Consider the following 12660-nt stretch of genomic DNA (forward strand, 5'->3'; position numbering starts at 1 on the left):
ACAATGGCTATGACTAAGATTCAAGCAGCTCCCTTCCTCCTCCACGCACAATACCCTGCTCTCCCCGTGGTGTGGGAAAGGGGTTCTCCTCCAGATCCAAGGCCCCTGCTCAAGAAGGGCAGGGACAGAGCAAGGTCCAGTTTATGCCCTTATCCCAGCAACCATCACCCTTGCCAAAGCCCTTCCTAGGAGAGAGGCCAGGGCTATGGGGTGACACACACAGAAAGCCTCCCAATGTAGGGAAGGTAGCTGGGCCCTGCAGATCTGGGCTCAAAAACTGACCAGCTGCCAGGTGAGAAAACTCCTGTCAAGGTAGGTACTCCAGTGTCCCAGTTGGCAGGCCCCTGACCATTTGCTTTTACCTCTCCTGTTCCAAGTGGGGTGGGGGCTTTCAGAGAAAAACTCAATGAAGGTCAGGGAACCCCCAGACTTGTGGGATCTCCCTGGGTCCTCCTTTCTGGGGGCTGGTGGTTTATTTATCCCTTCACCTCTCTGTGCATCTGTTTATTCAGAGTTAAGAATGCTGCCTCCAAGTTGGTTATGGAATGAGCTCCAAACCCAGGCATCTGGTCTACTGCCACTCACCTAGAACCCACCCCAGCCCCAACCAGCCAGCTCCTGGCCACCCAGGGATCAGCCTGACAGTCCCCTGCGCTTGCACCTCACCCTTCCCGGTCCCTGGTACCACATGGGCCAGGCCTTTTATTTCCTGATCTACTTGGGGGTCCGGATGAGGGTGTGGTAGACGGGCTTGACGATGAGGTGCAGGTGCAGCGCGTTCTCCACCAGGTACTCCGAGTTGCGCCGCTGCAGGTCCGCGTGTGCCAGGAAGTCGCCAACCTCCTCGCTGCTCTGGTGGAAACTGTAGGCGTGGCGGACTAAAAGCCGGCCTTGCTGGCGAGCTCCCACCAGCACCGTCTTCTGGAAGCTCACGCCTGCCGCGTCACCGCCGCTGCTGGCCGGTGTAACCACTAGCCGCGGCCGCCCATCCTCCGGGCGTGCGGCGGGCAGCGCGGTGCCAGCGGCGTCGGCGTAGACTGGCCGCAGGCTGATGGGCAGCCAGCGTGGTGAGAAGAGCACGTTCCACGTGACCCTGCGGCCCGCGTCGTGACCACTCGGGCCCAACTGCGTCTGAAAGCTGGTGCTGCGGTCATCGCGGGCTGGGTTGTTGATGACCCAAGGAGTGCCCCAGGAGGGCGCGAGGTAGTTGCGGGGCAAGAAAGCGCTGCCGTTGACATCGAAGAACTTGGCGTAGTGCAGTGGTGAGGCGGCGTGGAACTGGTAGGCCTGCAGCAAGAGGTCGGCCACTGCCGGGCCGTGGCGCGCCAGGGTGGCAGAGCGCGCCTGCAGCTGGAACAGCTGTGCAGGTGGGATCATTGGGTAACGGATAGCGCGCAGCGCTCGCTCAGCCACCGCGGTCGACGGCCCAGCGCGGCCCAGCCACGCCTCCAGCGCGTGAAAGAGCTCCAGCTCATCCTGCAGCACCAGGTCTGAGCGCTGCAGCAGCTGCGCCAGCAGCTCCGGGCTCACGGCGCTCCACTCGGCGCTACTCGCCACGGCGGACAAGTTCCAAGCCAGGAACTGCAGGCAGCTCTCGCGCAGGGCCTCGTCCCCGGTGCTCACAGCGTAATGGTACCAGCCCACGGCCGGCCCTGCACCACCAGCCAGGTGCGCACGCATGTAGTCGGCGACACCGCGCTGCAGGGGGGCCACGCCGTACTTGATGGCCAGCCGGTGCAACGGGATAGCCTGGGCCAACAGCACAGTCAGCTCGCCGCAGTACAGGTACCTGCCAGAGAAGCAGAGTTGAGGGAGATGTCAGGTCAGCCCATCCCGCCTGGCGCTATGACTTCTGATCTTTGGACACTTCCTGACTTCTTTGGGTTTCCGGTAATGAAGTAGAAATCACGTAGATTTAAGGAGCATCTAGTAGGTGCCTAGCTGTAGGCCAGAACAAAGAGAGAGAGCTCCTGCCACTGTGGAATTTACAGTCTGGGTTCAGAGCCTCCTCCTGCCATGTATTTTTCTAGGAAACTGAGCAAGTTTAAGTAGGATCACCTGAAGCTACTCATCTAAGAAAAGAGAGTGCCGAAACAAAACAAACAAACAAGAAAGAAAGAAAGAATGAAAGATAAAGAAAAGAAAAAGGAGAACACCCCACAGAGTTATTGTCACAATGGGAACAGAGTAAAGAATCTTGCTTCAATGCTGGTGGTCACATGGGGCCCTTTCCCTTGTTTGCACCTCATCTTTCTCCCTGTCTTTTGCTTTTCATTTGGTAGGGGTCAGCGCGCTCTCTTCTAAGCCTCCCCTACCCCTCCCGCCAGTCCTGCTGGCACAAAGCATTCCTTCTATTTTGTTTCTCTTCCTGTCACCTGGAATTTATGTGTTAAGCTCTGTTGCTGCCTTGTCAAAGCTGTTAGACCAGACTTACTTTCTTTTTTTTTTTTCTTTTTTTTTTTGCAGAACCGGGGATTGAACTCAGATCCTTGCGTTTGCCAGTCAAGCGCTTATCCTACTGAGCCATCTCCCCGGCCCAAGACTTACTTTCTTAGGCTGGAATGAAATGGTGAGGGGTGGGGAGCTGGCTAACTTTCAGCTCCCTTACCCTGTGGTTCCAAACTTGGGCAGACATCAGAACCACATAGACGCTTTAAAATAAAAAAAGTAACTGTTGGTACCAAGCCTAGACTGGAAATCGACCATCCAGAGTGGGGCCCTGGAATCTGCAGTTTCTAAAAGCTCCACCGATCAGGTTTGAGAGGGTCTGGAGAGGCCCACCATCGTGGGGAAGCAACCTCCAGCCATCCAGAGCATACAGCCAAAGGCAGGGAGCCACGTATCAAAAAACAGTGGGGAAGGGATGAAGGGGATGGTGGGACACTGCTGTCCTGGTGACATGGGTGAACAGACATTACGGTACTAATGGCCAGGCTACTGGGACCTTGCAGGTGGAGAGCCAGGGCCTGGGGAAGGGGTGAAGTGCCCTCGGCCCTTTCCCTTCCTACCTGACAAACTTGTCGAAGACGGCAGCACAGTCCCGGGGCTCCTGCAGCACCACCTCACTCTGGTTGCTCAGCAGCTCCCGGAACAGCTTGCTGTGCAGTCCCAGCAGCAGGCGGTGGCTGTGGAAGACTCGGACCTCGTCGGTGCCTGTAGCCTGCACTCGCAGGACCACGTCGCTGGCGTTGCCCTGCCGCAGCAGCTCCTGCAGGCGGTGGAGTAGCATCTGGGAGTGGTTAATGGAGGTGCCCGCGGCCTCCCCACCCATGTCGGCTCTCTGCGCTGCAGCAGAAGGGACAGAGCACAGCTCAGAGGTCATCTGGGCCTGGGGCCTCTCGGTTTAGGGGTGCAGAGGAACCAGCTGGAGACAAGTGCATGGGGGGAGGGCATAAGGGCCCACAAAGGAGCCAGGTGTGCACATCTGTGTGTGTCCACGTGGTACATGGATGTGGGGGTGCCCATGGGCATATTTGGGGTGCACAGGATGTACCAATGCAGAGCCAACAGGGTGCTCTTGGGAGCAGGAAAGAGAGCACCCTCTTGGGAGGGGTGAGGGAGCAGCGACCAGCTCTGGTATCTGCGCATGGGTGTCCATAAAGCCAGACCACCTTAGCACCACCCCAGCCAGACCAGGCTTGAGGACATTTTCAGATCCACTCCCTCTTGCTTCCTTAGCCATCGTCCACGGAACCCCTCGGAGGAGTTGTCACAAGTGGCACATGCATTAACAAATCCTGAGTGCCTATTGTACCCCACAAACTCTCCTAAGAGCCCGGAATTTGGCAATATAAACCAAGTCCTTACCCTCACAAAAGCATAAACATCCTAGTTCTAAAGAAGGCAGCCAGGGAGTAAACCTATGTAGGAGAAGGAGGACCAGGCCTGAGAGAGTTCATCTACAGCAGTGGGTGGGAGAAGAGTTAAATGGAGGCCGGGGGACAGGAGGGGAGCAGAAGCTGACTTCCAGGCCCATCCTGCCCTGTTGGGGGGCCTGGATCTGTGAGATGGCGGGGGACCATGGGAGGTTCACAGGCCAAACTAGACCAGGAGTGGGACCCTCTGGGGACCTGGGTACTGCCCTGCAGGTGGGTATATGTTGCAGGGCTGTTCTCAGGCTTCAGTGGGTACATGTTGGTCACAGAAAACTCGGGGAGTACGCTGCTGGTGGCTCCCCTGAGCTGTGAGCAGAGTGAAGAGCTTTGTGGAAGGAACAGAGACGTGCCTGACAGCGGCAGATGGGTGCTGGCCACACTCAAGTGCGCATTCACACATGCACACACAGGCCCTGGTGTGGGGCGGGGGGGGGGGAGATGGCCCACAGGATGCGAGCATCTGTGAGAGGAAGACCCCGGGAGAAAGGGAGAGGGAGAGGTGAAGGGTGGATTTCCCGGCCCCACCTCCCCAGCTGTCACTTTGAAAGGCCTGAATGCTGATGGCCAGCGTCCCTGTTCAGCCTCTGCCTGGGACAATGGAAATCTGATGATCTGCTCATCCCTAAGATTTCTGCCACTGCCCCATCTCTCCTCCTCACCAAGGCAGGCCGCTCTCCTCCTTCCTTCTGGGAGATGCGTCTGTGGAGCCGTGTGGCGCTGTCCCGAGCTGCTGCACACCCCCTTCCGGGCTGGCTATATACATGAGGGCCGAGAGGTCCCGGCTTGCCCCACACCCCCTCCCTTCCCTGCACCCTCACCATGCCCACTGCGTGCTCACCTGCACGAGTGACCAGGCCCACCAGGGCCAGGATGGCCCAGAAGCCGCCCCAGGACCCAGGCTTGCCATGGCCTAGCCTAAGCATCTTCATGCTCCACCCCAAGTCCACTGGAGGGACAGTGACGGCCAGACCACTCAGAACACATCCCTCCTCCTTATATAGGGTCTCACACAGGGGACGGATCCCCCTTCCTGCCAGGCCTCCCTCCCCCATCCAGCCTCTGCCATGGATTGGTGGAAAATGGCCCCTGCTGTTGCCTGGGCAACCACTTAAGCCAGAGAGTGGCAGCCCCAAGGACTATTGTGTTGTCCTGGGCCCCCAAGGGGAACAGATCCGGCACCCTCCTCCCCCACTGCTCCTTGCAACTCAGCAGGGCTAGCTGGTCCTCCCCTGGGAAGTTTTAGGTTCCCCAAAGGGCAAGGAGCTTCAGGGCCACTTGTCAGACACCCACACTAGGGCTCCCCAGCCCCTCCCCCAACCCCAGCCCCAATCTCTGCCTTGGCACAGAGTACACTTGGCAGCATCGTGGCTGGAGCACCATGGTGAGCCAGCTGCAAAGGAAGAGCCTGCAAGAAGAGAGAGAAGAGGCCACTCAGGCTCCCACCCCTCCCCCACTCCCATTTTGGGGAGGATCAGCTCTCCCAAGAGGAGGACAGGGGTTCGGAAAAGGGGTCCATGGGGACTGGATCATGTTCATGGCCTTCTTGAAGAAGGTTCCTGGCATGCTCTGCAGAGGGTGATTTCTTTGGGAAAGTACCCCAGGACCTGTGCTGATCCCCCTCCCTGGGGGGCACACAGCAGGGCTGGGCAAACAGCAGATGCAGCCTTTTGTGTCCCATGGGGAGCACCTTGCCTGGACAGGCCTGGCTGCCTTCCAGCAGGCAGGTCCCAGTAGGCAGCCTGTCCCCCTACCCAGCCAGCCAGCACACAGACCTGAGTCTGAGGCTTGGTACCCATCTTCTCCGCTACTTCCTTCTGTTAATTTGGCTGTGACCAATGGCTGCAGGTTCCCCTGCGAGGAAGGCTGCCTTACCTGCTTCTAATTTCCAACTAAGTTCTACTTTCTAAAGTTCTAAGGGGCTGGCCAGATAGTTCAGCAGACTAAAGCGCCTGCTTAGGCAAGTGCAGGGAATGGGTTCAGTCTCCAGTGAACTGTGCCAGCCCTACCCCCAGGGTAAACTGAGACTGTGAATAAGACTGGGCATGGTGGCATGCGCATGTAATCCCAGTACCTGGGAGGCTAAAAACAGGAGAATCCCTATGAGTCTGAGCTACATAGTGAGACCCTGCAGACCCCGTACTAAATACATGAAAAAAATAAAATAAAGTTCTAAGGAGACGTAGCAAACCTGGAACCCCATTCTACCTGTAGGGCAACTGAGGCAGATAGCTAGGAGACAGTCTCCACGTCCTGGTACAGAAGAGAGCATTTCTGAAAACAAAGATGTAGAGAAAGAAGGGCAAAGTTAGAGCAGAGAGAAAGAGAGAGAGAGAGAGAGAGAGACAGACAGACAGACAGACAGACAGACAGACAGACAGACCCACAGAGACAGAGAGATAGGCAGAGAGACAGAGAGATAGAGACAGAGAGAGACAGAGACAGAGAGACAGAGAGACAGAGAGAGACAGAGAGAGACAGAGAGAGGTATGTGGTGCTGGACAGGCCTTGCTTCTGCACCTGCCTCAGCTCCTCAAGGGAAGGACTCTGATGGGATTGATGAGCTGAGGCGGACAGCTCCCAGGAGACCTGGCTCTGAGCTCTGGATTGGGAATGGGTTGGAACTTCCCTACTCTTGCTCTCTGGATCCCAGAGCCCAGCTCCATCTATTGATTTCTGCCCCTGGCTGTTGCACAGAGACCCAACAGCTCCATCCCCTCTCTGGAACCACAGAGCAAAAATTGGATCTGGCAGGAGCCTCATCTGGGTTGGCAGAGGCAGAACTGCTCGGCCCAGGAGAAACCCCTCCCAGTTGCCCTAACGCTCACCCCTGGTCCCCTCATCCAGGCCCACCATCCCCTGGCCACTGGCTGCCTGGCTACCCTTCCTGGGGACTGTACTGTTTCCTCACTCACCTCAGTAAGTCAGAGCCACCATACCCCAGAGCAGCCTGGGCTCCTGGGGACTTCCTAGCATCTATGCATGCTTGTCAATAGCGATGTTACCTATTTGAGAACCCACTGCTCAGCACACTGCCATTCTGTAGGCCTGTGTTAGCTTTCTGTCACTATGACAAAATGCCTGAGGCAGACACTTTAAATGAAGAAAAGGTTTGACTCAAGGTTTCAGGAATTTTGGTCCACAGTTACTTCACCCTATGGCTTTGAGCCTGTAGTAGGTAGAGCAGTTCATTATGGGACAACAAATAGCAGAGGATTAGGCACTCAGAATGCACCCCTAAGCTGGGTGTGGTAGTGTGTGTGCCTGTAATTCCAGCACTCAGGAGGCTGAGGCAGGAAGATCACTATGAATTTGAGGCCAGCCTGGGTTACAGAGTGAGTTTAAAGCTAGCCTGGACTACATGGTGAGACCTTGTTTCAAAAAATACACCCCTAAAATCTCACTGTTTTAAGGGCTTTGCTAGCAGCTCATGGGACTTGAAGAACTGAATGACTGCAAAGGCTTTCACTTCATTGAGCCGATTAATGGGCTGATGAGTTCATGGTTTAATGGACCTATTGGGAGGTGGGACCTAACTGGTCGAGGTGGTCACTGGGCCACGGCTGGGGAGGACACATCACCTTCTCCTGCCCCTTTTTCTGGCATTTTTCCTCTCTTTGCCTCCTAACTGCCAACTGATGTTTCTGCTTGGAGCCCAGCAAGCATGGGCTGCAATCTCTGAATATGTGAGTCAAAAGAACCTTTTTTCTCTATAAATTGTCTTTCTCAAGTATTTGGTTACAGCAACAAAAAGTTAACTAATACAGAAAAAAGCTGCTCACCTCTTGGCAACTGCAAAACACACAGAGAGAGAGAGAGAGAGAGAGAGAGAGAGAGAGAGAGAGAGAGAGAGAGAGAGAGAGAGAGCATGCCAGGGCCCCAATGCCCTCTTTCAGAGCACCCTGTGTGCCCTACTTCCTCTACCTAGGCCCACCTCCCAGTTTCTACTACTTTCCAACAGTGCAACAGCTAGAGACCAAGCCTCGCACACGTGCCCCTTTGGGAGACATGCCGCCCTAAATTGCACCCACACACTCCTTCACACCAGCCTCCTCCAGCGTCTGTTGCGGTCTCTCTGGAAGCCTGGCCCTCCTGCGCTGGAATCTCCATGCTCCACCAGGGAACCAGATTCCCGTGGGTGAGCCTACCCATCTGTATTTTCCAGGCACCCCCAGAAAATTGTTATGGTCACTCCAGGCTAAGAACCACCTGCTAGACTTAAATGGGTGGAGTTGAACGTATGAAAGGGGCTGGGAGGCTGAGGGTTGCCAGGGAGACCCAGGAGGATCACCTCTGACCCCTCATCTCCCTGAGCCACCCCCCAAGTATTTCTAGCCTCTCCTCCCTGCCCCCAGTCCAATGCTGTAGAGTTGTCTTTTCAAATAAAGATGCCATATTGTCATTTCTTAGTCCAAAGGTTGCTGTGTTGTATGCATGTGCATGGTGTGTGTGTGTGTGTGTGTGTGTGTGTGTGTAGGGTGAGTTGACAACTGGTGCTGAGCTTGTGACACACAACAGAAATGAGCCAGTGTGGTGCTGATTGGAGGAGGCCTACGTGAGGATTGTTGCCAGTAGGGTAAGAGGCAGAACAGAAGAGGAAGAAGAGGAGGGGCTGTCGGAAGCTGTTAGGGAGGCTGTAGGGAGCTGCTGGTCTTCCTGGGGGAGCTTGTCATGCTGAGAAGCTGTTCTCATCAGCAAAGGAGCTCGGGGCCTTGCTGTCCCTCAGAACACTGCAGTTCACACTGGGGAGCTCTGGTCCTCACTCTGAGCAGGGCTTCCTGGCTCTGGAGTGGAAGGTGGTGCCCTGCTCAGTCTCACAGAGAAGCTGGTCACGTTGGCTTTCCTGGTGGCAGCTCTGCTGTCCTCATGGTTGGAGGAGCTCAGGACCTCACTGTTGCTGAGGATGGCTGCGGCACTTTTCGGGGGAGCTCTGTTTCCTGCTTTGAGTCTCTTCCTGGCTCCAGTGTGGATCCCTCAGCCTCTACCACAGCTCCTTCATCCCGAGAACGCAGACTTCCTCGCTTCTGCCACTGACCTTGGGGCCTTCCCAGTGCAGATCCATGAGACAGGCCTGCATGAGGTATTGTCATGGGCCCCAGGCCTCCAGCTGGACTCGTGGGAGGCACTGTGATGGATGCCAGGTCTTCAGCTGGACTCATGCAGGACATTTACTGTGAGGTCCAGGCCCTCAGCTGGATTCTTTGGTCTTTAGTGTGTGGACAGATTTCCTGCACTTTTTTTTGCATATGATTCTTTGGGTGACCAATATAAAATAATGCTGTAAATTATGTGTCCTGTACAGTTCTTGCAGAACCCCCAAACTGCAGCAGTGGGGTGTGTGTATATGTGTGTGTGTGTGTGTGTGTGTGTCTGTCTGTCCATCTGTCCATCTGTCAGTCTGTCTTAGGGCAGGAGACGGGCAGCAGGGCATTCAGCTTGTGAGGTATTAAATCTACAGCACTGTGTTCTCTTTGCCCTATGTCAGAGGCTCTGTCATCCCTTGAGAGTCAGCCTGGAGCATTCACACAGAGGAGCAGTTCTCGAGAGGCACGTGGCCACCTGTGACACCAGCATCTCACCTAAGCACCTTGTCTGAGCACAGCAGGAGCTTGCAGAGCCAGGGCCCAGGTGTCACCAAGTACTGCTGCACCGGGCTCCCTAGAACCCCATGTGGGCTCTTCCGGGAAGCTGCCTCAGTCCCCATCAATGATCTCTTGTCCACTGGCAGAGTATCTTGAGTGCTGTAGATGCAATCAGAGTCTCCTCCAGGCTTGGGGCACGAGGAGGAGCTTCTGAATTGACAGGGAGGTGACGGGACCCTAAGTACCTGGAGGCCTGCAAAAGGGTGGGCCTCAGGCCAGCCCTGCTCTGACCTGGCAACCTCCTTAGACACGTGAGATCTCCTCTCTGGGGCAAAGGCTCCAGCGAGCAACCTGGACACTGCTTTGGGAAGAGGGACTTGTGGTTAGTACACTGTCGGAGCCCTCAGGCCCACTCAAAGCTCTGCCCACATGACCCACGGTCTCCTCCACATAGCTGAGCTCTGGTAGCCTCTCCCTTCCAAGGAGAACACGGGGAGGGTATGAACGGGAGCAGCCTGAGGGAGGTGGAGGGCGGAGCTGAGTTCCAATTCCAGCTGCCACAGGCCGGCTCTGGGACTCCAGCTGCTTCAATTCATCTCTCTGAGGCTTGGGCTTGTTTGATTAAAATGGGAGTAACAAGGATTGGCTTGTGAGGCTGCCTTGAAGATGGAAATTGGAGGGACAAGCGGATGAAGGGACCCTCTAGTGCCGCTGCTCAGAGGCTCAGGCTGGATGAGACCTGTGGCTAGCAGAGGAGCGGTACACAGCTGTAATCCCAGTGCGCAGAGGCTGATGCAGGAGGATAGCCCTGGGTTCAAGAGCAACCTGGACTACGTAGGAAGTTCAAGGCCAGCCTAAGCTACTTAATGACACCCTGTCTCAAAACAAACAAAAATTTTAAAAGGGCAGGGGATGTAGCTTAGTGTGAAGGTCCTGGATTCAATCCCCAGGTCAAGATGTGTGCCTGTTTTTTGTTTTTTTAACTTTAATTTTTCCCCCTCCCTTTTAAGGCAGTCTCACTGCAATTCAGGCTGACCTCAAGCTGCGTAGCCCTGCATAGCCCTGCGTAGCCCTGCGTAGCCTGCAGGGCGCTGCCTCAGGCTCCCGGGTGCTGGCATCACAGGCGTGTGCCACCATTCCCAGCTCCATGCTGCTGTTGATCACACCTTTGGCTCCACCCAGGCTGGCTCAGAGGTCTCTGTCTCACTGGCCCACTCTTGCCACTGAGAACCACCCCTCCCCCAACCAGGGTCCCTGGACAGGCTGGCTGGCTGCCCAGTGATGACAGCCTCGCTCTTGCTGTCACCTGTGTCCACTCAGATGCTGTCGCTGCCCTGTTCATTCCGTCACAGCACTGGCATCTACCGAGTTGTGGATGCTCAGACCCTGGCTCTCACGTCATGGAGCCCAACACTACTGACCTGTTACACTGTTGCCCACAGGATGTGGAGGATTTAGGGGCCGTGCACCCCACAGGACAGCACTGTGCCCTGGCCTCAGAGGCACTTCCTGTGCACAGTCCTTGTCTCAGCTGCGCCAGGTCACTGAGGTCCTCCTGGGCCATGTGGGAAGTAGCACCTCTGAAGGGACCATCAGGATTCCAGCGGGTGCCTCTGACCCACTCCCAGCACAGGGCTATGCAGGGGTGCACCTGGGGCAGAGCCACAAGGCTGGCCGAAGGTGTGCATACAGAGGTAAACCGAGCACCCCTCTTCCACCCTGTCCTGTCCCCCACCTTTCCACACAAGCCTCAGTAGTCCGCATAGGTCAGGAAAGCCTTGACCGGAGGCCACGTGCTCTGTCTGGAGGGGATTTAGGCTTTTCAGTAAGACACACATTCCTCAAAGCAAAGTGTAGGTATGGCAGGGAGCCCTGCCTGCTTCACACACGGGGTCTTTCCGACTCCTAAAGGGGGCTGTGCCTCAGATCTACTCCTAGCCTCAGGGTTCAGGGAACTAGCAGCCTGGGCAGTTGTCTGCTATCTGTGCTTCCTGGGGCTGGGGTCCAACACACCTTTGGGGGCCCTGTCCTGAGGAGCTAGTGCCTGCCCTGTCCCACTGTGCTGCCCTGGGGCCTGGCCCAAGCCAGAGGGACCCTGGGAAGCCGGGAGGACCTGCATATGGCAGCAAGCCCCTGACTATAGGTGCCAAGGTGGGGGTTGGGCTCAAAGTAGGTTATCTCCTTCCCCAGACTCACTTTATTTTACTTTGGTGCTGGGAATTGAACTCAGGACCTTGTGCTTTCCAGGCAGGTGCTGTACCACTGAGCTCTACCCCTGATCCTCTGAACACATGTCTAATTTAGGTGCCAGGGAACACACTATATTCCCAGGGCTAGGCTTTGGCAGTGGCTCCAGGCTGGGCCTCTGTTCTGATCCCCAGGCCGCCCATGTCCTGATGGCCCGGTGGGCTGCACTGGTCACGCTTCCCGCAGGTGAGGGGCGCTGCTAGGTGCAGATTCCTGCCTCCTCAGAGTTCTGCCGGCACCAGCTGGTGTTTGCCAGGGACTGCTGTTCCTGAGGGGTGCTCTATTTCAGCATGGCCAGGAAAACAACAGCTTGTGGGGCCAGAGGTCCTGGTTTCCCAGGGTCACCAGCAGCCTGGCCAGGCTTTTCCAGTGTGGGAGGGGACAGTGTCCGCACCAGTGCACCAGGGCCTCCTGCCATCTTCCTGGTCAGCAGTCACTTGGAGTAGCCTTAGGCTCATCTCCCTCTCAGTGACCTGGGCAGGTGTCATCCCTTTGGACCTGACCCCTCAGGAGGTATTAAGGAATCTGAACCCTGCCCAAAAGGGGCAGCCTCGCCTTCCCCACCTGGCACCACACCCCAGCTCTTGGGCACAAGTGTCCTCCCTTCCCACCAGAGGGTCTGTGCCCATAGAGTCGGCTCCCTGAATCCTCCTGCTGTCCCCGCAGGCCTACCCCCAGGGTGTGGCCACCCTTGCTGAGCAGGCCAGGGTGCAGGTGCCCTGGACTCAGATTCTGCCTTCCTGCCTCTTCTCTGCCCCTTCCCTGGACACAGAACCTTCAACCCTGCCCCAGCCCCAGTCTTTCTCCATCAAAGGTCCCACTCAGCCCACCTCTGCCCCCACCTTGGTCTGGGGGAACCCACTAAGTCTCATTCCCTGGAATCTTCGCCCCACCCTCTCCTTCCTCCTCCCTCCTCCCCACCCCCACTCTCTGCACTAAAGTGCTCAGTGCTGCTGGAA

The 12660-nt window shown here is 56.5% G+C and overlaps 1 protein-coding gene across 1 annotated transcript in view; it reads right to left on the reverse strand.

The window, feature by feature from the left end:
- Positions 1 to 483: 483 nt before the first annotated feature.
- Btbd17 (BTB domain containing 17) overlaps positions 484 to 12660 on the reverse strand; it is a gene marked incomplete at its 5' end in the record, with an annotated part of 63744 nt that continues 51567 nt past the window's right edge. Inside the window, 2 exons of the mRNA XM_023714124.1 lie at positions 484 to 1789; positions 3009 to 3285. Coding sequence (XP_023569892.1) covers positions 715 to 1789; positions 3009 to 3285 — 1352 coding nt within the window. The remainder of the gene's footprint in view (positions 1790 to 3008; positions 3286 to 12660) is intronic.

The sequence above is a fragment of the Octodon degus genome, unplaced genomic scaffold (genome assembly GCF_000260255.1).
Source record: "Octodon degus isolate 3935 unplaced genomic scaffold, OctDeg1.0 scaffold00033, whole genome shotgun sequence".
NCBI classification, from domain to species: Eukaryota; Metazoa; Chordata; class Mammalia; order Rodentia; family Octodontidae; genus Octodon; species Octodon degus.